The 27,763-nt window shown below is 37.7% G+C and overlaps 1 protein-coding gene across 1 annotated transcript in view; it reads right to left on the bottom strand.

Annotated features, from left to right (window-relative positions):
* TRAK2 (trafficking kinesin protein 2) overlaps positions 1-27,763 on the bottom strand; it is a 69,693-nt gene that overhangs the window by 40,569 nt on the left and 1,361 nt on the right. Inside the window, exon 2 of the mRNA XM_066233229.1 lies at positions 4,218-4,501. Within this exon, the coding sequence (XP_066089326.1) occupies positions 4,218-4,308 (91 nt within the window). The 5' untranslated portion in view covers positions 4,309-4,501. The remainder of the gene's footprint in view (positions 1-4,217; positions 4,502-27,763) is intronic.

Genomic DNA, 27,763 nt, shown 5'->3' with positions numbered 1-27,763 from the left:
GGTCAGACTCCAAAGGGTAATTTTAAAAATGAGAATACAATCAAAGTTTAGTTGATTAAATATCCTTCAGACTAGTTCTTCTTTTTGCTTCTATATTTCTGATAATCTACTATTTTTACTCTCCTGATTGTCCAATCTTAACAACCCCCTCTACCATCTTCTTCTCCAGATGTCTATTCCAGGTGCACACTTCTTTCTGGACACCCTGCCTCACTTAGGTTCAAGGCCTCCTCTTATTTCTCTTGAATGTAACCTCAAAACTGGTCTGTCCTCCTTACACTCAAATTTCCTCCCACATCTTCATATCTTCAGTACGTCATCCTCCTTCACAAGGCTAAGAGGTCTGAATTTCATGTAGCCAGAGTAGACAAATCTCGTGAATAGTTGGGACAATCAGTAAAAATTCTAGAAGGGTCATGCCCACTGATTAGTAGGGTTAACTTTGAATAAAGCATCATCTTCATACATCAGGGTGGTTAACTCTTTCTCAGACGGGCACAAAATTTCTAGCAGACCAGCACTAGTCCGCAGACTGATGGTTAAAAAACATTGGTCTAGAACAGTGGTAGTCAACCTGGTCCCTACTGCCCACTAGTGGGCATCCCAGCTTTCATGGTGGGCGGTAGCAGAGCAACCAAAGTATAAATAAAAAGATTTAACTAGTAAGTTGTTTTATAAAGATTTATTCCGCCAAATTTAGCAAAAATCCAACATAAAGTACTTGGTAAGTAATTATTATTATATGCTTTAACTTGCTGTAACTCTGCTTTATAAATTTTATAAAGTAAAGTTACTTCCCCTCTTTATAAATCACCATTACTGTGGAACCGGTGGGCGGTTAGAAAATTTTATTACTAACAGAGATACAAAAGTGGGCGGTAGGTATAAAAAGGTTGACTACCCCTGGTCTAGAATATAATCTAGAGTCCCACATAGCAAAGATTCAAAACAAGCCTCAAAAAGATCTACTTTATCAATAAGTAATTTAAGGACCTGCCAAAACAAATTTTAAGTCCTCCATGGAAGACAACAAAATCCAAATGTCTAATAATGTAACATTTATTATGTTCAGCAGTCAATAAAAATTACTAGATACACAAAGAATAAGCAAATTGTAATTCATAAGCAGTTGGAAATAAGTCAACAGAAACAAGCCCAGTAATGAAAAAGATAATAAAATTAGTAAACAACAATTTTAAAACTGCTATTACTAATATGCTCAAAGATTTAAAAGGAAAACATGACTTGATGAAAAGAGAAACCGAAGATATTTTCATATTTACAAAACCCAAACAGAACTAGGGTACACTATCTATTGAATGAAATGAAAAGTTCACTGGATAACATTAATAGGTTATTCTCCAGAAGAACGGAACAGTAGACTTGAAGCCACAGCAATGGGAACTATCTAAATGAAGTACAGAGAAAAAAATATTGGGGAAAGAATGAACAGACCATCAGTGACTTGTATCACAATATCAAGCAGTTTAATATACATGCAATTGGAGTCACAGAAGAAGAGAGAGGTGGAAAAAGAGAGTATTTGAAGAAATAATGGCCATAATCTTCCAACTTTAATTAAAACTGTAAGTTTAAATTAAAACTTTGAACTTTTAATTAAAACTTTTAAAAAACTATGAACTCCATCAAACAGAACACACACACACACAGAGAGAGAGAGAGAGAGAGAAAACAACAACAACAACAAAAAAACCAAAGAGAAAAGTTTAAAAAAAGAGGAAGAAAAAAAAAGACACATTACATTTGAGGGAACAAAGGTAAGAATTAAGAATGACTCATCAGAACCAAAGTAAGATAGATGACAATGCAAGGTCATTAAAGTGCATATAAAAGTCAACTTAAGAGTTCAGTACCAGTGAAAACACCTTTCAAAAGAGGTGAAATAAAGACTTTTTCAGACAAACAAAAATCACTGTTTATTGCCAAATGAAGTATAGTACAAAAAATTCTTCAGGCAAATGGATACCAGATGGACTCTTCAATCTACAAAATGAAAATAAAGTGACAAAAATGGTAAATCTGTGTGTAAATACATAAGCTTTTTATTTTCATAATTTATTTAATAATTATTTAAAGCAAAACTGTAGCCTGACCAGGCGGTGGCACGGTGGATAGAGCGTCGGACTAGGATGCCAAGGACCCAGGTTCGAGACCCCAAGGTCACCAGCTTGAGCGCAGGCTCATCTGGTTTAAGCAAAAGCTCACCAGCTTGGACCCAAGGTCGCTGGTTTGAGCAAGGGGTTACTCGGTCTGCTGAAGGCCCCCGGTCAAGGCACATATGAGAGAGCAATCAATGAACAACTAAGGTGTCGCAATGCGCAACGAAAAACTAATGATTGATGCTTCTCATCTCTTCGTTCCTGTCTGTCTGTCCCTGTCTATCCCTCTCTCTCTCTCTGTAAAACAAAACAAAACAAAACAAAACAAAAACACTGTAACAATTATGTATATACTATATATGTAGTGAAATAGTATAATGTTATTTGAAGATAGGCTGGGATTAACAATGCATATTGCAAACTGTTAGTACATGCAGACCCAGAGAAATGTTCCAGGACTGAAATCTATCTCCATAAGCTGAGGGCAGGAAAAGACTGAAGAAAGAGTTTGGCTACTCCAGTCTGGGAATTAATAGTTTATTAAGGAAAACTTACATACTGGGCATAGGTATACCAGATAATTATATTTCACACCAGCTAATTATATACAAGATGGGATAGTCAAAGGTACTGATAAGTGATAATTGCAAAGACCCACCCAGGTACGGGTAAATGTTTTACATGCTTGACCAGGTAAAGGACAATAACCTGTCCCACAAACCAGCATATTGCAGAAGGCAAGGGAGGGGCGCTGATTCGAGTATCAATTACAATCAGACAGTCTCTAAGGGGCGGAGTGCTAGCAATCTCCACTCTGGCTGCTCCTCCTTGTGAACCTGTCAGCAGTTGTTACATCATGAACAGTCTCTCCACAAACACTAAGTGACAGGTATAGCTACATGTCAACAGTGAAATTAAAATGCAACCTGAAGACAAAGAACAACAACAAATCAATTCAAAAGAAGTAAGGAATGCAGAAAAAAGGAAGAACTTTTAAACAAATCGAAAATAATTAGGAGTATAGTAGCCTCAATCAAATTAATGACTATAATAAATGTAAATGTAGAGATTGTTAGACTGGATAAAAAATATCTAACTATAAGAGACGTCCTTTAAATATTCAGATAACTTAGGATGGAAACTACTATAATACCATATAGTCTACACAAACTTTCTCCAAAAATAGAGGAATACTTCACAACTCATTTTGTAAGGCCAGAATTACCCTAATACCAAAATCAATCAGAGACAATGCCCCTCATCTCTTAACAAAGTAAATCAAATCCACAATATTCTAGAGAAATCAAATTTTATTTACATGTGTATATACTCGCAAAAACCAAAATGCACACATAGGATGAGTACATTTTATTGTATCTTCATAAAAATACTTCAATAAAGCTGAATTTAAAAATGGTAAAAAAACAAAACAAAAAAACACTGGGTTTAGATGGGTTTCAGAATTTTTTGAAGTTTTAGTAAAGCAGACTGTACATTTACTCTGTTATATAACATACTCAACTGGTTATACAATAGCATCCCATACTTAAATACAGTAATACATTTTCAGCAAACATAAATATTTAAACTAGAGAGGTAAGCTTAGAAATAGCTGCACAGGTCAAGTTTTGTGGACCAATGAGTTTTAGAACTCAAGTTTAGAAAAAACTGGGTGTTCAACATTTTTTACTTAGTCTTACAAATGAGGGTGTATAGATCTTCACCTGTGTTTGTACACTCGGTATGTCCTGAGCGCCTCTATGTGCCAATTATTCTTGTCGGGGACTTGTAGGATACACAAACACAGCGATTGTGTCCTTGCCCACTGGATTTAGGAATATAAATATGACAATTTCTGCTGAGCAGGGGCTCACATGGTACAGGAAGTCAGACACAGACAAGGAACGGCACACAAGGAGATGCTGATAATAAGGTAGGAAACTAGGGGATGAAGGAATTCATTCAAGCATTCTCCGAGAAGACCAGGCTGGAAAGGGAGGCCACGGTTTCATTATGACGATCTTATACGTTGGATTAAGGCATTTGCATTTTATCCTGTAAGCAACAGCCCTTTAATATTTATTAAACTGGACTCACCAGTGATGCTCTCTGAGTCTTTGTGATTGTTATTCATGAGGTTTTCTTCACTTGTTGGTGATGTAAAAATGGCATTCTGGAATTGATTCATGCAGGATCCTTTCTTGCTTTGGCTGAGGACAACTTTGGTATGAATTAGAGTAAAGAAAATCCATCAAGCTATTCAATAAAAAAATGGATCCGGTTGTATGAATATTTTCTTTTCAATCGATTTTGTTCTGATGGACAAATATCTGCAGCAATGAGTGCTCTCAGGTGATTATCATACTTTGGACAGTCATGACCTAAAACAAAGAACATATCAAATGACTTTGAAATTCAGCATGCTCTTTAGTAACAGCAGTCCCATTACCTGCGATGTCTGTTACTACGAATGTTTTCCTAGTAGTAACAGGAAAACATGATGCACACAAGATGGATATATCTCAAAATAATTATGCTGGATGAAAGAAGCCAGACAGGAAAAAAAAAAGGATATAGTTTATGATTCCATTTATATAAAATTCTTGAAAATACAAACTTGTCCATAATAACAGAAAGCAGATCAGTGGCGATGGGGGTTGGGGGAGGAATTACTAAGGGGTAGGACAAAAGTTTTGGAGGTGATGAATATGGTCATCATTTTTATTGTAGTGATGGTTTCACAAGTGTCAACTGACCAAATTATACGCTTGAAATATGTGCACTTTAATGTAGGTTAATTATAGTCAATAAAGCTGTTTAAAATTTTTAAAAATATAATTGACTGTTTTAAAAAAAGTAATAATATACTGTGGGGTCTATAATATATGCAGAATTAAAATGTGCAACAACAATAGTACAAAGGTCAAGAGGAGAAAAATGGAAATACACTGTTGTATAGCTTTTATATTACATGGAAATAGTATCATTGCTGGAAGGTGAACTGATAAGTTAAAGACATATACTGTAAACCCTAAAGCAACCAATAAAATAACTCAAGATAATAAACCAACAAAGGGGATGGTATATAAAACAGGGTTTCTCAACCATGGCACTATCGACATTTTGGCCCAGAGAACACTTTGTCATGTGCTTAGTAGGGTATTTACTATCTGACTCTATATTTATAGAGAAAAAGTTCATCAATTCCTGATCGAGTAGTATAATAATTCAGGCATCAAACAACCATCTGTCTAAACCAAATAAATGATTTCCTACATCAACCTCTTAAACAGGGGTCTCCCTACATTTACATACTTATAGTTAGATCACTACCTCTAAAAAAATCCCAGTAAAAAAGTAATGTCACACATTTGCTTGTGAAAAAGAGACAGGAGAAAGAAAGGGAGGAGGAAGATGCAAAGGAACAGGATAAAAGCCAAGTGTCTCACATACCAATCCAAATCGGCTCTTAAACAGAAGTGCAGTTCTTAATCATATTTTAATCAAAGACCATTGTGAAAATGACCTTCTGCTTGACACTCTGTTACACAGTTACACACTAGCTGGTTTAATCTTACATTTACATTACTATTCCTGTTTTTTCTTTCTTTTCTTTTTTTTTTCTTTCTTTTTTTGATATTTACTTATATCACATAGGAACATGCACACAAAAACCCTAAACATAAGTTTCTACAATGGATACCAGATACTTACTCCAGAGAATTGCTTGTTAATCAGTTTTTTAAAACTCATTTTAGAGGAGTGGGGAGAGAGAGAGAAGGGGGGAGGAGCAGGAAGCATCAACTCCCATATGTACCTTGACCAGGCAAACCCAAATCCGTGATCTCAGTGATCAAGTTGATGCTTTATCGATTGCAATAACACAGGCCATGTCTTAATGAGTTTTGGAGGTTTTGTTAATGGTTTGGTCTTAACTTTTGCTTATAAGAACAGAGAAAACCAAGTTGAACACAGAACTAAGTCCATCTCCATCTCCATAGTCATGTTGGAGGAATCTAGACCTTCTGGGCAATCCAAGAACCTCCCCAACCAGCAAGCTGTGGAGCAGGTCAGGGAAGATTTGTAAATGTTATGTCCTTCCTGGTGACTCTTTTAGAACTAGAGAAACACTTTGGATATGCCCTGGTCTGGATCTGAGCTTCTCAGTAGGACTAGTTTGGAGTAGCAACACTGAGTATAGAATAATGTCTATAACTTGGCATTGGATAAGCCTGAATTTTCATCTTACTTACTGGTTTTCTGACTCTAAGCATATTATCTAACAGTTTCTTATTGTCAAGATAGGAGTTATATTTGTACTCTTTACAGAAAGGGCTAAGTATGAGGACTAAAATGCTTGGTACCTTTAGCTTCCTGCCTTTCCCTTGGGCCTGAAAAAAATATGATGTCTTTACCTTAATATTTCTTAAGTTTTTGGCTCAAAAGCTAACTCTAAGCCCAGAATGGCTACCCTGTTTGAGTATAGAACAGTTGTAGTCTAAAGATTACATCTGAATAATCTTCATAATGAGATAAGAACTGAGAAAATGTGCCATAAAGAGACAAGTGGCACAAAGCAGGGTCACTGAGGGAGATTATTACTGAAGCTTATTTTTTCATGGATTCTGAGGAAGGGCTGTTTATAATAAAAGTCTTAACTGTAATTGGTACCATTATCTACAGCATAGTGACTGTATTAGTTTCCTGTTGCTGCTGCAACAAATTACAAGTTTAGTGGCTTAAAACAACACCAATTTATTACCTTACACTCTGGATGTCAAAGGATGAAATTATTTCAATAGACCAAAATCAAGGTATTGGCAGGGCTGTGCTTCCTCTGGAGGCTGTAGGGGAGAATTCTTGTCTTTTCTAGCTTTTAGAGCTACATTCCTTGGCTCAGGGTCTCTTACTCCATCTTCAAAGCCAGCAGCACAGCATCTTCAAATCTCTCTCTCTCTCTCTTTCCTCCTTTCTGTTTCTATGTCACATCACGGCTTTCTGTAAGATCTTCCTTTATCTCCCTCTTTTAAGGACAACTGAAATTACATTTAAGGCCCAATGGGATAATCCAGGATAATCTCTTTATATGATAAATCCTTAATTTGGTCTCTTCTGCAAAATCCTTTTTATCACATAAAGTAATAGTCACAGGTTCCAGGGATTAGCATCTGGATATCTTTGAGGGCCATTATTCAACCTACCACAGTGGTTAAGAACATGGATTCCGGAACTAGACTGATTATATCTGAACCCCAGCCTACCACTTAGGAATTGTATGACCTTGGACAAATTACTTAACCTCATTTCTTCTTCTGTGAAATGGGTCTAATAACAGAGTCTACTTTCTGGGGTTACTATGGGAATTAAATGACTTGAGAGAGGAAAATTAATAGCACCTATCTCAGAGTGTCTATGCAGAAATTACATGAGTTAATACATGTAAACTCTTAAAACAATGTTTTAGAGTACAGTAAATATCATACAAATATCAGGTATTATTTCTATTAGCACAAATTAGTACTACATTATTTATTTATTTATGACACACAGAGAGAGTCAGAGAGAGGGACAGACAGGAAGAGAGAGAGATGAGAAGCATCAATTCTTCATGGTAGCTCCTTAGTTGTTCGGTGATTGCTTTCTCATATGTGCCTTGACCAGGGGGCTACAGCAGAGCAAGTGACCCCTTGCTCAAGCCAGCTACCTTGGGCTCAAGCCAGTGACCTTTGGGTTAAAGCCAGCGACCATGGGGTCATGTCTATAATCCCACACTCAAGCTAGCGACCTCTTGCTCAAGCTGGCGAGCCTGCGCTCAAGCTGGATGAGCCTGCATTTAAGCCAGTGACCTCGGAGTTTCGAACCTGGGTCCTCTGCACCCCAGTCCGACGCTCTATCCGCTGAGCCACCACCTGGTCAGGCAGTACTATCTTATTATCATTATTATTATTGTATCTTACACAACATTACACACATTATAAACCAGGGGTTGGAAACCTATGGCTCGCGAGCCAGATGTGGCTCTTTCGATGGCTGCATCTTGCTCGCAGACAAATCTTTAATAAAAAAATGTTAAAAATATAAAACATTCTCATGTATTACAATCCATTCATTTCCTACCATTCATGTTCATGGTTGCGGGTGGAGGACAGCCAATCACAGCTGTCCTCCGGGACAACACCAAATTTTTATTGGATAATGTGTAACGTACATGGGTCGTTGTATGGCTCTCACGGAATTACATTTTAAAATATGTGGTGTTCATGGCTCTCTCAGCCCAAAAGGTTCCCAATCCCTGCTATAAACCCTACTCTTGACTCCTTAATGGTATCCTCCCCTCAACACCAGAAGTCATATTTACTTCCTGCTCTCTGACAAGTGCCATTATTCATTTTCTATTTCTCTGATGCACAAATAAAGAAAAAGCATGTAGCCTGACTAGGCGGTAGAGCAGTAAATAAAGTGTCTGACTGGGACACAGAGGATCCAGGTTCGAAACTGCAAGGTCGCCGGCCTGAGTGCAGGCTCATCCAGCTTGAGCATGGGGTGCTGGCTTGAGTGTGGGATTATGGACATGACCCCATGGTCGCTGGCTTAAGCAAGGGGTCACTCACTCTGCTGTAGTTTCCTGGTCAAGGCACATATGAGAAAGCAGTCAATGAACAACTATGTAGCCGCAACAAAGAACTGATGCTTCTTATCTGTCTTCTTGTCTGTCTGACCCTATTAGTCCCTCTCTCTGTGTCTCTGTCATAAAAAAAAAAGAGAGAGAGAGAAAGCATGCAGAATCAGAGTCTTAAATATAGTAGAAACTAAACTTTGGTAAGCCAAACAACACATTTTCAGTCCCTTTCTTGTTTGTACACACATACTCTAAGTACTTCCTTGAATACATCTACTTTCTACGCTGGATCTCTAGTCACTCTTTTTAGGTACAACTTTGCTGCTTTCTTATAAAAGAATCAATCAAGCATGCATTTTTAACAAGAAGCCAGCCTTTGTAATTAATGAACACTTAGGAGAAAATAAAGCAAAACAGCAAAGTGACTTATTTTAATAAGAATGAGACTTAAAAAAGAACAACCAAAACATGACATTGATATAAATATTGCTGGCAGAAAACAACATGGTTAATGACTTAATTTAGCCTAGCCATGGAAACTAATGGTCAACACTGAGTGCCTAAATATAGTAGTCTACAAGCCTTAAAAAATCTTGCTACTTCCTTAGCACAGGATCCTCTGGTCAAAACAGCCTTATAGGAAAGCTAAAACAATTCAGGGAGACTTCACCTTGACAAGAGTACAGAGACAGAATCATAGTAAATATAATGACTTAATGAAACATTTAAATTAGAAATATATTTTTAAATTTTTATTGTACAAATACTTTGGGTATTAATTTAAAAGATTAATTTAAAATACTTGTTGGCTGCTGATCAACATGCAGAAGTAGGAGCAGTGCCAATCACCAACTCCAGCGGCAGCTTTTTCAGGCAGTGGTAGCCCTAATCCAGACAAAAGATAAACTGTGTAATTTAGAAAATAAATGTACATTGTCTCTACATTAAATAATAAGTTTTGACAGAGACTAATTTTAATGTACCTGGCTGCATCAAAGATATAAAAACAAACAAACCCCACAATAATTTTAAAACCAGACACTGCAATACAAAAGACTACAGGATGGCTTCAGTGTTCAGAGCTGGGAGAAAAAGGAAAAGGGGGAGGGGCCGCCACCAGAATCCAGCCTGGGCAGTGAGCGGCAGACGGACAGAGGCAGAGACCACACTCAGCCCGCCCACCTGCACGAACGGGCCACAGCACACTGCCGGCTGCGTCAGCACAGCTCCTCCACCAGCAACTAAGCGTAAAGCTCACCCTGGGAAAACAGGATTTGTGCCTAGCAAATATTTTGTCCCTTTTTTCTTTTCTTAAAAATTTTTTAAATTGATTTTAGAGAGAGAGGACAGGAGAGAAAGGCAGAAACAATCTGTTTCTGTATGTGCCCTGACCAGCAATGGATCCAGCAACCTCTGTGCAGCATGACAACGCTCTAACCAATCAAGCTGTCTGGCCAGGGCTGTCCCTCTTCTTTAGTGCAATTCAACTTAAAGATAAAGAGTTTTCTGAATATGGAATATACAGAAGCAGTTCTACTTACAAACAGGTTGGATTCTACTTACAAAAAGGCAGTTAAGTCCATTAGTTTAAAAGTCTGAAACCATGAGTGAGATTTTAGACTTAGAGGGTCCACATTTCCTCTTGGCTGATATTTGGACATTAAAAAAACTGCCCTGTTATGATTTAAATGAATATTTGCTGAAGTGGGCAACCCTCCCTGTCACAATCTCTACCAACAGGAGAAGGGAGGGAACGCGTGGCAGCTAAGGAATCCATACCTGCAGATTAGAAAAGGCCTTGAACCTATGGTGCCATCTGCGCCTTTTGATAAATTTCCACAGCCCCATGTCCATTCACCAGCCTTAAGTTCTTGAATGCCTAATTTTAACCTGAATTAACCTTTGACTAAACAGACAGTCCACTTTAACAATGACCCTCTACCAAAACCATTTTGGACATTCAGATTTCTTCACCTTTGGCCAATTGTTAACTGCACAGATACATAATTTTTTTTCTAAACAAAATATGGAACTGTTCTTCATAATCTTTCTTATTGTCCAATCATTTATTTAATATGCATAACTGTCTCTTTCATTTTTTACACTATATCTACTTTTGTAGAAATCAATTTATCATAGTCCTGCTTTTAGAGAGAAAATAAGGTTTGTACTATTTATAAAATAACTCAAACTATACACATATGAAACAAGTCTGCTCTCAATAACTATAATGGCTGAGTTGAAAATGATCATTTGCTGGTGACCCGCAGAGCTGAATCCCTTGCTCTGGAGCATGCTTCGTCCCTATCCAGAAAGTTCATGAATTACAAGATCAGTTCCTGCCTTTCCACATTGTTAATACCTCTAGCTCTCAAAGAGCATGTTCTTATTAAAGAAGAAAAAAAGGCTATATATCTCCTCTGGAGCTGCCACCTAGCAATAATTCAGGGGTTCTAACAATTACTCTACCTAAATTAATCCTTTCCTGTCACTAACTACTGGTCTTAGAGGGACCTGTATACATTTCCTGGAAGTGAAAAGCCCATGGTGGAAATGCAGACTAGTGCAGCCATTCAAAGAAACCATCAGAGCCCTGGCCAGTTGGCTCAGTGGTAGAGTGTCGGCCTGGCGTGCAGAGGTCCCAGGTTTGATTCCTGGCCAGGGCACACAGGAGAAGCGCCCATCTGCTTCTCCACCCCTCCCCTTCTCCTTCCTCTCTGTCTCTCTCTTCCCCTCCCGCAGCCGAGGCTCCATTGGAGCAAAGGTGACCCTGGCGCTGGGGATGGCTCCTTGGCCTCTGCCCCAGGCGCTAGAGTGGCTCTGGTGGTAACAGAGCGACGCCCCGGAGGGGCAGAGCATCACCCCCTGGTGGGCAGAGCGTCGCCCCCTGGTGGGCGTGCCAGGTGGATCCCTGTCGGGCGCATGCAGGAGTCTGTCTGACTGTCTCTCCCGGTTTCTAGCTTCAGAAAAAAAAAAAGAAAAGAAAAGAAAACAAAGAAACTATCAGAAACTATGTAGTCAAATTAAGTACATACATACTCCAACTCCTGGGTGTGTGTGTGTGTGTGTGTGTGTGTGTCTCTCTCTCTCTCTCTCTCTTTCTCGGAGAAATTGCCATATCAGCCCATAAAGAGACATTTCTGAGTTATCTCCTGCATTGCTGTTTGTGATAGTAAGGTGAGGGCCTACTCCCTGGAGAATAGATAGGCAATAGGCAAAATGTGGTGGATACATACCACAGAGCAACATAGCACTGCAAATACAGTGCTGAGCGAACAATGCAAGTAGCAAAATGAGAGACACCATCATAATGCTATTTACATAAATTCAACCTCTTCTGCATTACATTTATAAACATATGAAAATGCTTGCCTGGGGGAGGGGGGAGAATGTAAGAGGAATTTGAAGCATGGTATGGGAATAAAGGGGAAATTTTTAAAACCTTCAGCAGGCTACTTACAATATAATTATACTGTGTACTGCATCTCTTCAGCCCTTACGCTGAACACGAGCCTGGGCATGGAAACATTTGCTGAGACAATCTATGCAGAATTAGCAATCTTGCAATGCAAACTATGTGGACGCAGTTCCTGACAACTTCTTAAAAGACCATGCAAAATAAAACAAATCATATAAAGCCTCAGTGTTGACGTTTTTAGCGTTGAGTTAGCTGATAAAAGCTTTGAAAGGAAAAAAATGTTTAAGCTCAAAGATGACAAGAGTTTAAAAGTGGTGCATCATAAACTACATTCCTTAAATAAACAAATCCGTTTTTCATCTGATAAATATCTTGCTTGTAGCTGCAAGCTACATTGGAAATTTCTGTTCAGTTTTTCTCTTTCTTTTTAAAACACACAACACAAACATGCATGTGTGCACTTTTGCTTCTCGTTACAATTACTTTCACTGGCAAGTAGAATATTAACATGCTGTTTAGTTAAATGCTTACTCATTTACCTTTCTGTTATCAATATATGCCATCATTTTAAAGTAATTTATTTCTGAATTACATAATATTCAGAATATACAATTACATAATAACTGATAGTTTCCATTAGGGATTTTCTAACAATAAACAGGTTATTCATCCACTTTAAAACTCAAGAATCCATAAAAATGGTCAGGAAACATTTTTGTAAAGAGTCAGGTAGTAAATATTTTCAGCTTTGCAGCCATATAAGGCTTCTGTTGCCTATTATTTTTGTTTGTTTAAATGTAAAAAACATTCTTAGCTAACAGAACTGGCTAGATCTGGCCCATGGGATATAGTTTGGCAATCTCTGGTCTATTCACGGCATTTTGCTTCACAGAATAAAAGACTACAATTACACCAAATTCTTACAGCAAATACACAAATAGCCAAATAAAAAATAACAACATCTTTTCCAAACTACTTCTAGACAGGAATTCCATCTTTTGCTTTTCAAACTTGTTTCCATAAAAGATCATGATTGGCTTATCAATACGAGAAACAAAGCATATTATTATTTGGCAGTAAAAAATAATTTAGTGATGTCATACAGTAATTTAGTCAAAGGAAACAGGATAGAAAATAGCTCAAAACTAACAAATGCAAACCTCAAAAGAGTAGTAAACTTCAGCCTCACATTCACAAAATAGCCTTGATTTATGTACCTAAGAGAAAGAGCAACTTGATATTTAAACTACAAGACATTCAATTCTAACATGGTGAAAGGTTTTTAAGATAGGGCTTTCTTACACCCACTAAAAAAGGAGACTGAATTTAGCATGAACTATTTAAATATATGAAAGTTTGATAAACGGAGAAATAATAATTACTAGAAGGGTTATTATCAAGTTATACACAGGACAGCAGAGCTCCTCTGAGGGAAGAAATGCTTCTGTTTAGGAAAATACATGAAAAACCCACTTACGGTGGAAGGTGAGGCCTTGCTGCAACAAAAGGAAAAGGAAAATCTTCTGCATCAGCTAGGGAAATAATTGTTCTCTCTTTCTCTGGAGAGGGAGAGAGAAGAGACCACAAAGAAGTCCCACTCACATGACAGTAGCTCAGAGGCCACAAGGACACCAGGAATTTACTAAAATCCTAGGGAGGGTTTTGGCTTCCCTATAACATGAGACTGAAGATTCAAGACAACTTTTAACACTAAACATCTGGACCCTCAGCTGACATATTAAAATATTTGCTCACAAGAGCAGTTGCTGTCAAGAATTTATATTCCAGGATAGTAATAAAATCATCATAATTATTACATTTAAAAATCTTTTAAATTTAATTTTATTTATTTGTTTTTGGATATGTTATTTATTGATTATAGAGAAAGGAAGGAAGGGAGAAGAGAGGGAGAGAAGGAAGGAGAAGGAGAGAGAAGGACAGGAGAGGAGGGGAAGAGGGAGAGAGGGGGGGGAGAGAAAGAGGGAGAGAGAGAGGGAGGGAGAATGAGAAACATTGATCCACTGTTTCACCCATTCATGCATTTGTTGGCTGTTTCCTATTTGTGTCCTGACTGGGGATGGAACCCACAACCTTGGCATGTTGGGCCGATGCTTGAACCAACTGACCTACCCACCGAGGGCCTTTAAATCTTTTTTTAAAATAGAAAATTGTCCTTTGACTGAAGTACTGGCTTAAAATAAAGAAAAGCCTGACCAAGCGATGGCACAGTGAATAGTGTTCACCTGGGATGCTGAGGACCCAAGTTCAAAACCCTGAGGTCACTGCCTTGAGCGCAGGCTCACTGCCTTGAGCATGGGATCACAGACATGAACCCATGCTCTCTGGCTTGAACCCAAAGGTCACTGGCTTGAAGCCCAAGGTCACTGGCTTCAGCTGGGTCGCTGGTTTGAGAAACGGGTCACTGGCTTGGCTGTAGCACCCCCTCCAGTGAAGGCACATATGAGAAAGCAATCAATGAACAATTAAGGTGCTGCAACTATGAGTTGACACTTCTTATCTCTCTCCCTTCCTGTCTTTTTTCTCTCTAAAAATAAATAAAATAATTATAGTAATAAATAAAAAGAAAAAATACAATTATGTATCTTCAAATATGAGTAGTGCAGAGAAATTGGCATTACAGAGTTTGTGAATTTCCTGTTCTTAACCAAAAATGGAGGGGGAAGTGTTTAAGCAGAGGTATTTTATGTAATAGTTCAGTGGGTACTAAAGTATATACTTCTACAACCAAAAAAAATTCTTCCTCACCAAATTAAAAAGTACTTTTTTTAATGTTGACTAGCAAAATTTAGGTAATAAATCAAGGCACCATCACATGGAAACAAATACTTCACGGATTAAGGAGTAAATTGAACAGGTATAATCATGCTCATAGACTTAAAGAGTATTACTGTATAATCTGCTCTTCAGGTCCTATTCTCAAATTAAATAGCTAAAAGACTCCTGGAAGTAGCCCTTTCACATAGCACTAAAGTAAATACAAATATTAAAAGCAGAAATATTTCAAGAGTAAGTAGAAAATCTGTGTCCTCATTTCTTTTTGTCCCCTCGAACAATTAAATGTAAACTTGCTTTTGCTGGCTTATGATGACCATCAATCTTTCAGATATTTTAAACTTATAGTACTTGAAATCTTCAGAAGCAGAAATTTCCAAAAGGTGCCAAGAGAAAAACTGTAGGCAACATAGCTCTTCAGATCAACAAAGTAATCAGTGGCACCAGGTCATGCAATCTTAAATGACCAGGAACAGGGTGTAACTTAAAATGGTAGCAATGATGTCAGGGTAGAATATTTATTATAGAAACATATTTATAAACATACATAATTCTAGAGTGAGTCCAGAATTCTGTATATCTAAGACATACAACCATTCTTATTTATTTATTTATTTATTTTAGGTGAGGGTGGAGGAGATAGTGAGGCAGACTCCCACATGTATCCCGACTGAGGTCTACCCAGCAACCACATCGGGCCAAGGCTGGAGTACCGAGCTATTTTTAGCACCCAAGGCTGATACACTCCAATATATCTAAGATATATAACCATTTTATTTTTATTTGTTTGTTTGTTTATTTTAGGTGAGAGGAAGGGAGATAGTGAGGCAGACTCCCATATGCATTCCGACTGAGATCCACCCAGCAATCACATCAGGCCAATGCTGGAGTACTGAGCTATTTTTAGCAACTGAGGCTGATGTGCTTCCAACAGAGCTATCCTCAGCACCTGGGAAGAACCAATTGAGCCACTGGCTGCTGGAGAGCGAGAGGGAGAGAAGGGGGAAAAGAAGTGGGGGAGTGGAAGATGGTTGCTTTTCCTGTATGCCCTGATCAGGAATCGAACCTGGTACGTCCATATGCCAGGCCAACTCTCTATCCACTGAGCCACCAGCCAGGCTGATATAAAACCATTTTAGTAATGTAATTCTACTAGGCAAAAAATGTTCAAATATTATGGTTGAAACATAAGATTCATTATTTTCCAACCAGTTGTCACAGTCAATTCACGACTTTATGATAAGGTTATCTTTTGAGGGAGAACTAACATATATTGGACAATTTTGATTTACCAATGAAATTCAGGAACCAAATAAGAACAGATCAAAATCTGAGACATGGCTGTTGGTTATTTGCAATTCAGGCGACAATTAAGATTCTCAAATGAGCTTGATGAGTATGGTAACTAGGTGGCTGAGGAAATTTAAGAATTCTATTCCCCCACTGCCTTTAATAGCTAGTACCCCTAGTTCTTCAGGATTTTATCATGGGCCCTCCCTTCTCTCCTCAGAAATCTCATCTACTTCATAGGTCTTAATTTCTGGTTGTATAACAATTAATCCTCAAGTCTATATATCTTCAACCTAAACTGGCATTTCTTGACTTTAAACTGAAACTCTCAATATCAACTTAAAATTAATACTGAAAATTTACCATATTCTAAACTGAATTCATTATCCTTCTCTCATAAATTTTTTTTCTTGCTTTACAAATTAGCTAGTATTGTCAATTCACTTGATCAGCAGAACCCAAAACCTCTCCTCAATCCCTGCTTTCCACATAGTTACCAGTTACTTCAATTTATTCTCAAAGTCTATTGCTATGACCTAATTCAAGCCCTTCTCTCTGTCCCTGGCCACTTTAATACTTGCCACCTGGTCTACCAGCCTCAGCTCTTACCTCCACTCCAAGGCTGTTGTGGTTCTTGAAATGCATACTGCTAACTCAGCTCACCCCTTCCCATTCCCTTAGTTTACTGTCCCTTATGCTTGAAATGTCCTCCACCTCTAAATACACAGAAAAAAACTTCTGATAATAACTTGGTTTCTCATGCAGGTTTTCCTATAATGGAAAAATATACTAACCATAGGAATCAAAACATGTGGTCCACTTGACAGTTCTACTGTGTACTAATTAAGAGCAGACACTCCGGCCTCTTCTTCATTCTTTTTTTAATCATTCCTTAATGAGTTTGTTTAGTGTATATTTTCCTCCATGCCTGAGCAACCGATTACAATGAGAAAAACTTCAGTTTCTAGACCTGAACAACTGAAGAGGCAACACCAGTGTCCTGTGAAATTCCCGAGCAAAAACTAGCTCTTTTGACACAGAGTAAAAACCAAAACCTATTTTAAATTCATGACTTTACTGTAGAATATACCATATGAAACTAGCACTACAGAAGTTTCTGAGATCGGCTTATAATGCTACACAGTTGATATACAGAAAAGCTGTGTTTCAAATGGAAAATACAAAATAGAGAAACAGATTCTCAACTCTTCCAAATTCAGTCTTTAGCTAACATGATGGAACACTTAACTATGTGCTAGACATTGACTTCGTCCTTTTCCCATGAAATGTTTTGCTTTATGAACATGATTCGCTTTCATCCTCACAACAACCAAATCAATATTACTGTCACGGTTTTAGAGTCAGAGAAAACTGAAGCTTAGAGGTTAATCAGAGTCAAGCTAGTAAGAGCCAAAAATCAAAACCAAGACTGTTTCTTCCAGAGCTGGGGCCTTTCACCTCTGAGCGCTGTGGGCAGAGACTAGGAGTGTAGGGGGCTGGGAGTCTGTGCAGTTTGAAAACGCCTCAGAGATCATTCTAAAACAATCCTGTCTCTCCACTCCCATTTGTAAAAAACAAATATTGATTACTGAAAAAGAAAAGAAAAACGCAAATAAGCTCCCAATTTGCTCTTATGTGGTTTATATTTGTTTTTAGAAAAAAATAAGTCATCTGATCCCAAAGTTAGATGTATTTACAATGAAGCAGAATGATCTGTGTTTTTATGTTTAGTATGTTTCTTTAATAAGATAATTCCAAGTCTGAGTTTGCTTTTGCCATTAAATGACTATTCAACAGTATTGAAAAAATAATACAGATGTATTACTGTAAATTGGAAATAATTCCGTCACTTATTCTGAGGTGGAATATAAAACAAAATAAAATTTTGTTGCAGTAAATTAAGTCCACCTATATCATAATATCTTGCAAATGCCATGCATTCAAAAATATCTGTTAAATGAATAAATCAATCTGTAGTCAAGTTACATCCTTGCCATCTGTAGTGGAGAGAAAAACAAAACTACATGAGAATCATAAGATTATTAGAGCATTTGAAAATTGAAGAATTTCTTAACCCAATTTATAAAAATCTATATAGGCATCTCACGGGTTTCAGTAACAGAGGTGAGTATATGTATAGGGTATATCAATTAAGCCCATTAGTTACCCTGAAGTTGCAAACATCTAGAGATGTGTTTGAAAACACTGTGGCAAAAACCACAAAATCTTTAATACTACCCTGACCCCCACCCCTGATTTCTTATTTTAAAAACATTGGTATTAAGATGTTTCCCCATTAAAGTTAAGACACAGTAATAAGAGAAGTCCAAGAAACTGCTATTGGGGCTGGGAGTCCTGAGATAGAAGACTGACAGAATTTGATGACTCAGGGTCATTACCATCACTAAGCAATTACTGTACTATAATATAGTGATTATAGTAATATCCTCCAAGATTATAAGCTTTTAAAGAGTTCTTTCTCCCTACACTAAATGATCTCCAATTGTTTTTTTGTTTTTGAGATTTTAAGTCTATTTCTAATTTTGTTTTCTGCCTCTCTGTGAGGCAATCAACTACTACACTTGACTGATGCCAGCATGCTTCTCCCCTTTCTCATCTGCTGTTAGCTGAGCAACCAGATAACCAGGTTATCAGAGAATCCAGAAGGAGTCTGCTTGAGACCGAACCTTAGGACCTGTTTTTCTGCCCTTGGCTGGTTCCTCAAGTACCTTTCTTTCATCCCTCCAGCACTCACTAGGGATTTAGTTGGCTTGCTTCTCTTCCTTTGGCACTGGTGCCAAGAGCTTTTCTCACCTGGTGTTCTTTTCCCTAGGCTGGCTATGAATACACTCTGTCCTTTCTTCACTGTCTCCCAAGAAAAGTTTAAGTCCTTCTCTTTTGTGAGAATTTTACTGTTAATTGTAAAGAAAACCTTGTTTTTACTTTATGAAAAACTCTGTATAAGAGTTTGCCGTTAACCTGAAAGCATGTCAACACAATAAATTAAAATTTAAAATGTTTGCTGTTAAAAGCATGATTTATCATTTTTATATCAATAACACAGTACCCACTTTTCTTGTAGTAACTAAAAAGAACGGGTTGTCAATTTCACATAAAAGTTATGAAAGAGGTTTTGGCTCACTGTTTAGTTTTATCATGTTTTCCACTGAGAGTGTTTACACAGCTGTTTATAAATTGCATTTAAAATAAGTCCCAGAAATATCTACTTAAGCTGACAATTGCTAATATGTCTCATTTGCAGTCTTTGATTTTGTGACTAAAAACAAAGTGTTTAGCCTAGTACTGGCTAAAAAGATGAGAACAAATGGGAAAAGCTTTTTTAAGTTGTTAAATTATGTGCAGTAGGAACAGTTGTACCATCTCAGAGACACTTCATTCCAGTCTCCTCTTCCTTTCTTCCTTCAGACAGAGAATGCACTTTCTTAACCAACAAACTTCCCTTTGTTTTGATTTACACCACTGGCCTGAATAACCGCAAAGCACCACATACAACATGCCAATGACAGAAAGCAGTAAGAACAGAAAGCTTAGACCCCAAACCTGTACTTCACATAAGTGATAAATTTTTGAGGAGTCCATTTTCTAAGTTGACATGCATTTTAAATATAAATATGCAGTAAATTCTCCTGAAAAGGCCACAAAACCATGTGAATGGGGCTGTTGCACATTTGGTCATCAACCTGGACATCATCACACAGGCATGCCCTCCATTATCCTCTTAAACATCCTCATCTGAGACAATTCCATACCACACATTTCTCACTCATCTCTGAAACCCTATTATCTGTTCTGTTTCTCTTATTCTCTCATTCCTCCCACCAATAAATCCACAAAATCTATAGCTATGGTTCTTCCAAACTCTGAGAATTACGTACAAACATAATCTCAATCATTCACTTGCACACTTGCTGATGGGAGTGTAAATTAGCAATCCTCTTAAAAGAGGAACTGGGTAGCTAGAAGGTAGAAAGGGGAGAGAAACTTATTTTCCATAATATACCTTTCTATTTTTCTAGTATGTGTATATGTCCGCACAGTTGAAAAATAATGAAATATGTTGCTTAACTCTATTCCTGCCTTATCTAAACTTTGCTCCACTGGTTATCCCTTATCTTCCACTGGCTTCACCCTATTCCTGGGTTTATTATCATGTTCAAAATCTTCCATTTTATTATAAACATCATAAAATTTCAAAAATCTCCCTTCCCCAAGAAGGTGTCCCTTCTAGCTACTGCTCTTTCTCAGCAATGCTTCTTGAGAGGGCATTTGCTCTCATTCTCTTTTCCCCATCTCTCACTCATACCACAAGCCCTACTACAATCTGATTTTCCTGAAACTACCCTGCCTCAGTCACCCATAGTCCCTCTAACCAATGCATTTATACCTTCTTACTTGTCTGTTCTCTTATGTCATCTCCAGTTCAATACGGTTGACTATATCCTACCTTGACTTTCCCCTGTGGCTCTTTCACAATAAATGCTCTTTTCAAATTCTTTCATTGGATCACCGAGTTCCCTCCATAAATGCTGGTGTTTCCCAGAGTTCCAATTGTGACCACGTTCTTTAATGTTGCTGTTTTTCATTTACCTTTCTGCAAACCAACCACTGCCACAGGTTAAACTACTACTTTAGTGTTAATAATCCCAGTCTAGTTCTTAGGCCAGACTTTTTCTTGAGCTCCACACAAATTTCTCACAAGCTGATTATGATTCCCCTAAATTGATCCACTGACCAGTAAATGCCTGCTTTCTCTCACCTTGTCACATCCAACCCATTATCAAATCCTGTGCCGTCCAACTCTAATACATACCTGTATCTCAAATTTACCCACTTCTCTTCATCCCCTCTTCTTTCATCCTAATTTAAGCCATCCTCATCACTTAGACCAGTGGTCCCCAACCCCCGGGCTGTGGGCCGGTATCAGTCCGTGGGGGTCCACAAAAAAAGAATAAATAACTTACACTATTTCCATTTTATTTATATTTAAGTCTGAACGATGTTTTTAAAAATGACCAGATTCTCTGTTACATCTGTCTAAGACTCACTCTTGACGCTTGTCTTAAGTTCGACAATTATGATATATTTAAAAATATCACAGTTTTTACACCAGTAGCATTATTTTATTTTGTGCATTTATCCGTCCCACCCTAAAGGCCGGTTCGTGAAAATATTTTCTGACATTAAACCGGTTTCGTGGCCCAAAAAAGGTTGGGGACCACTGATTTAGACTATGCATCAACTTAACAGGACTCCATGTTTTTAAAACTAAACTTTTAAAATAAAACAAAAGTTCCCATAATACCTAGAATAAAATCCACACTTCAAATCATAGTCTACAAGGTCTGGCCTAGGCTGACCCCTGAATATTTGTCCATCATCTTACAAAACTCTCCTCCTTATTCATACTCATCATAGAAACAAGGCCTTTTATCATTTCTTTTCATTTTCTCATCATATTCTTATCTCTGGGCCTTTGTAACTGTGTACTGTACCTGGAATACTTTTCTCTTTTGTAGTTTACATGGTAACTACTTTTCATCCTTCAGGTCTCAGTTGAAAAGTCACCATAAGGGAGAAGATGCCAGTCTACCTTATCTAGAGTGGCCTCCCCTGACACCTTTATTTTCTAACTCAGCAACTAATTTGTTTCTTGTACAACATATATTACAGTTTACTTCCAGGAAGGAAGGGGGAAGGTGCTATCTTTACTCATTCTTCCTCCTTGCTGATCAGAATGACAATATAATGGCAGAAACTCAAACAACGCAATAAATATTTGTTGAACTATCAACTGAACTGGTGGGTGAATTTTTTCACCATTAACATGCATAATTTATCAACTCCATTGTTACACAACATGGTGTAACATTCTTAAATTAGACCCCCCCCCCTTTTCTTTAACCATTCCTTCCTTTATCATGACTTGTCAAAAAGCTTTGTAAAGAAAACGAACTCAAAGTTTGGCAACCACTGAGAGAGACACACAAAAAAGACCTCAATGATCTTTACAACATAAATTAGTTCCACCTCTATACCATGAATGGACTTTGTATGCTCATTTTCTAGCATGAATAAACCATAATACAGGGTGGTCAAATAGAATATGCCCAAGGTTACAAGAGTCCGTAGTAAAGCTAGGAATAAAGTCAGAACATTACATATCAAGGAAACCGATTATAAAAAAAAAAATTTCAATAAAATGACCTCAATTAACCAGTCAACTGTTTATTGAACAGCTTTCAATGCTTCTTAAATTAAACTAAAAGTACTGAAAAGAGATAAAAAGTAGTATACAATAGCCTCTGCCCTAGGAAAATTAAAGATCTAAGAAATCTGCCCTGGACAGTTGGCTGAGTGGTAGAGCGTCGGCCTGGTGTGTGGATGTCCCGGGTTCGTTTCCTGGTCAGGGCACACAGGAGAAAGGCCCATCTGCTTCTCCACCCCTGCCCCTCTCAATTCTCTCTCCCCCCCCTGCAGCCATGCCTCGATTGGAGTGAGTTGGCCCCAGGAGTGAGGATGGCTCTATAGCCTCCGCCTTGGATGCTAAAAAGAGTTCGGTTGCTGAGCATGGAGCAATACCCCACATAAATTTATGGGATTTTAGAGATTAGAGATAGAAAAAAATAATTAAGAAATTTTATCACATTTTGCCTGAATTATTGTAACAAAAGCATAAACAAGGTGAATGGAAATAGAGGGATTTGTGGGGCAGTGAAGACAGGACTTGTTACTGATGAGTTGGGATTAGATGAACTTTATCCTTTCCTAAAAAATCATTACATTTAGTATACACCTCCCCCCAAATCGGCTTCTCCAACTTACAATATATTTCAGCCACAACAAAGGACTATATTTACTAGTTTCCTAAACACACCAGGAAATTCCTAAACCTATAACTTTTCATGCTATTGCTTCTACTTTTGATGTCTTCTTTCCCTTCTATATACTCAAAGTCTAGCCACTCTTCACACTATAGTTCAAATGCCAGTTTTCCCACTAAGCTTTCCCAGAAGCCCCAGAAATCCACTGCCTTTCAATACTCCACTTTTCCCTAAAACACTCAAAAAACAAATTTATCATTGTTCCTTATCTCCTCTAATAAACTATATACTCCCTATGGAAAACATACCCAATTTATTTTTGTACTCCTTCCTCCTCCTTTTATAGGTACTTGAAGATCTTAATAATATATGGCAACAGCACAGTATAATGGCTAAGAGGACAGACTCTGAAGACAGCTTGAGTTTGAAACTTAACACAGGCATTACCAAGCTATGTGATCATGGGCAAGTTAGTGGACCCCTCTGTACCTCAATTCTTGTATGTATAAAATGGAGATAGTAAGAGCAGACATTTCATAAGATTGTCAGAGAACTTGTCTTAGAACAGTGTAAGAACCATAAGAGCATCTATTAAATGCAGTGGAAAAAATAATGAGTATTCTGTTGAATAAAGCTTTAGTTATGAAAAACAAAATGTCAAAAGCAAAGCCAGTCTCTAAGTATTATATATAAAACAGGTACATACAAATTTATCCTAAACCTTTTTTTTTTTTTTTGTATTTTTCTGAAGTTGGAAACGGGGAAGCAGTCAGACAGACTCCCGCATGCGCCCGACTGGGATCCACCTGGCACACTCACCAGGGGGCGATGCTCTGCCCATCTGGGGTGTCGCTCTGTTGCAACCAGAACCATTCTAGCACCTGAGGCAGAGGCCACAGAGCCATCCTCATTGCCCGGGCCATCTTTGCTCCAATGGAGCCTTGGCTGCGGGAGGGGAAGAAAGAGACAGAGAGGAAGGAGAGGGGGAGGGGTGGAGAAGCAGATGGGTGCTTCTCCTGTGTGCCCTGGCCGGGAATCGAACCCGGGACTCCTGCACGCCAGGCCGATGCTCTACCACTGAGCAAACTGGCCAGGGCCTATCCTAAACCTTTTTATGTGTGCCCTAAAGGTTAGCTGTGCCCTTTAAAATCTTCCTTATCTTAACAATCGTTATTTTTTGGTTTTACATTTGATAATCCAAGAAAATATTTAGTAGTTCAACTTCCTGTAGCAATAGACACCTAAATTGGTCTCCTTTGCCTCCAATTTTATCCCCTTTAATCTATCCTCCATAAGGCTTACAGAGTAATCTTTCTAATGTTTTTCCACTGCCACAAACCCTCTCCATCCCATTCCCTTAAGATAAATACTATATTAAACTCCTTAGCATTTCATACAAAATGGTCCTTATATAACCCCAGCCTAGTCTTCTTTCAACACTTCTTACCACAAAACCTAATCACCTGGCCACACCTAAGGCTTTTCATGTCATTTTTTTTTTTTTTTGCCTAAGACATCCCTGTATTAATCTGCTAAGGTCCCCATAACAAAATACTACAGACTGGATAGTTTAAACATCAGAAATTTATTTTCTCAGGCGTCTACAGCCATACCACCCTGAACGCGCCCGATCTCGTCTGATCTTGGAAGCTAAGCAGGGTCGGGCCTGGTTAGTACTTGGATGGGAGAAATTTATTTTCTCACAGTTCTGGAGGCTACAAATCCAAAATCAAAGTGTTGTCATATCTGGTTTTTCCTGAGGATTGCAAATAGCCACTTTCTCCATGTGTGTTCACATGGTTTTTTTCTTCATACACATCCTTGATGTCTCTTTTTGTGTCCAAAGTTGCTGTTCTAAGGACACCAGTCTTTAGGTATGGCCGGAAAGAAGTAGTAGGGGACCAAAATTGGTAAAAGAGTATTTATTTGAGGCTTGTTTGAGCAGTGGGAGGTCATGTCTTAAGGACAACAACCTCCGCAAGCAAAGGGAGGGAGAGGTTATATAGGGGAATGGTTGGCGCAGATTGCTGGCATCTGGTTAGGCTTGTCCAGAGCTGGCAGACATTCTCACAGATGTTCTTTGTTTCACACTTCCTTTGTGCACTTGGGGATGGAAAGTTACTTCCAGCCCGCAGTCAGAACTTACAGAAACTGTCAAGATCCATGTCTAGTTAGTTATTTTTACAACCTGACTGACATTGGCTTGGGGCCAGGCTGTTGTGATTTCGTTAAGGTCAGTTATTTTCATAATCTTAACTAAAACTGGCAGCTGCTGGCAACAACTTTTAGTTTATGCCTAACAGAATACATTATGACCCACCCTAAAGACTTTAGTTTAATCACTTCTTTAAAAGCCCTATCTCCATACACAGTCACATTCTGCAGTCATGGGGATTAGGGTTTCAACATTTAACAAAAAATTTTGGAGGGACAGAATTCAGCCCATAATAGCCCATTTTTCTTTTCTTTGTCCAGGCTATTTCCTGTTTGCTTTTCCAAGACTGGCCCAAAGCTTCCCATCCTGGGAAGATTTCAGTGCCCTTTTCTCTGTGTTCCCACAGTACCTCTGCAAGATGTATTACCATACTATCACAATAATCTCTTTCCTTCTTCAGACTGTATTTCTTAAGAGAAAAGACTAAATCCCTAGCACTCAAGTATCTGGCTCTTTGAAGGTGTTTAACAAAGATTTGATTATTGAAAGTATATATATATTATATATACATATATAATATATAGGTATATTAAAAAAAACAGACTAGAAAAAAGGCAAACACAAGTTCAAATCCTGACTCTACCATTTAATTATCCTGTGACTTTGGGCAAGGCACTAAGTGCTGAACTTCCATTCTTAAATAAGGTAGTTGTAAAGATCAATGACCTAATTATAATTAAAAAAAATAAAAACAACCATCCAGTTGTGAGGTTAGTACACAGTAGGTGCTCAATAAATGTTAAAGAGTAAAGATTCTGAGATTGCCTGGGTTTGACACCCAGTTCCACCATTTAGTAGTTGAATGACCTTGGGTATATTAATTTATTCTCTGCTTCAGCTGCCTATCTATAAAATCACCTTTTCCATTTTACTTATTTCATTTAGAATGATACCCTAAAGATCCATCCATGTTGTTGCAAACAGCAATACCATCCTTTTTTTTTTAATGCCTGAGTAGAATTCTAGTGTATGCATATATCACATCTTTTTTACTCAGTCATCTGTTGGAGGACATTGGGTTGTTTCCATGTCTAGGCTACTGTAAATAATGTCACAATGAACACAGAAGTACATGTATATATTCTCTACGAATAAGTGTTTTCAAATTTGGGGGGTAGATATTCAAAACAGGGAGTGCTAAATCATATGGTAGCTCTGTTCTTTGAGGAACCTGCATACTGTTTTCCACAGTAGCTGTACCAATTTACATCCCCACCAGCAGTGAATGAGGGCTCTTTCTTCTCCACATCCTCTCCAATACTTATTTGTTTAATTGATAAGAGCCATTCTAATGGGTGTGAGGTAGTATTTCATTGTGGTTTTGATTTGTGTTTCCCTTAGAGCTAGTGCAAGTCAGGTGAAAAACGACAAAAATCAAGAACCACATGTTATTCATATGTGAGATATAAAACAAAAAGCAACAAATGAACAAATAAAACAAACAAACTCCTAGATACAGACAACAGAGTGGTGCTTACCAGAGAAGAAGGGAAATGAAGGGAGAACAAAGAAGGTAAAACGGGTCAAATACAAGGTGACAGAGGAGACTAGATTTTGGGTGGTAAGCACACAGAGTATATAGATGCTGTCTTATAAAGTTGTACACCTGAAATTTATATAATGTTATTAGCCAATAAATATAATTTTAAAAACACCTCATTGTGCTTTTGTGAAAATAAGTTAATACAGGTAAAACATTTAGATGGGTATCTACAAGTAAGTATTATATAAATGTTTCCTATTATTACATAAATACTATAGGTCTGAACAACTATAACCGGAAACCATGAATTTACTAATATATGTATTTTTAAAAAACTGAAAGAGTTCATTTCATTTTATTCCTATTATCCACTCTAGCGGAATGAATTGCCAATGAATGGTTACTGCCTTTTTGTTTTATTTTACTTAGTTCTTTTTTTTACTAAGTCATTGTACTACTTTAATGTGTCAGATTTCTTACCAACTAAACAGAATGGTAACTAAAGAGGTTCAAAAATTGGTACAGATGATATAGCAGAGCTCAAATAAACATGATATATTATCATCTGTCTCATTCTTTATACTGTTTTTTAAAAAAACTTATATGGGTATTGAAGTAAAATGTTTAAGAAACAAGTTTTTCTACTCTTAACATCTATAGATATTAAGCATTTTTAGAGGAAAATAACACTCCTTGGATCATATTTTCAAATGCAGACTCACTAAAACTTTGAACCAGAAAGGACCTTTGAAATGAAAATCCAATCCTATGTCTCACGTAAGTAAACTGCGGTGAATTTGGAACATGCTTTTAGGGTCTTAAAAGAGCAGCTCTTTAGGGGGGGAGGGGATGCAAGCAGAGAGAACAGCTTGTTCAAACATACTAAATCAGAGGTTTGAACTTATTCTAAATGTCCAAAGTATGTAGGAAACAGTACTGGGTAATACTAGAAAATGCCTTTCAGATAGGTACAAGTTACCTGA

This window comes from Saccopteryx bilineata, chromosome 5 (assembly GCF_036850765.1).
Source record: "Saccopteryx bilineata isolate mSacBil1 chromosome 5, mSacBil1_pri_phased_curated, whole genome shotgun sequence".
NCBI classification, from domain to species: domain Eukaryota; kingdom Metazoa; phylum Chordata; class Mammalia; order Chiroptera; family Emballonuridae; genus Saccopteryx; species Saccopteryx bilineata.
The sequence above is the reverse complement of the archived record's forward strand: the minus strand, read 5'-3'. Positions and strand labels throughout refer to the sequence as shown.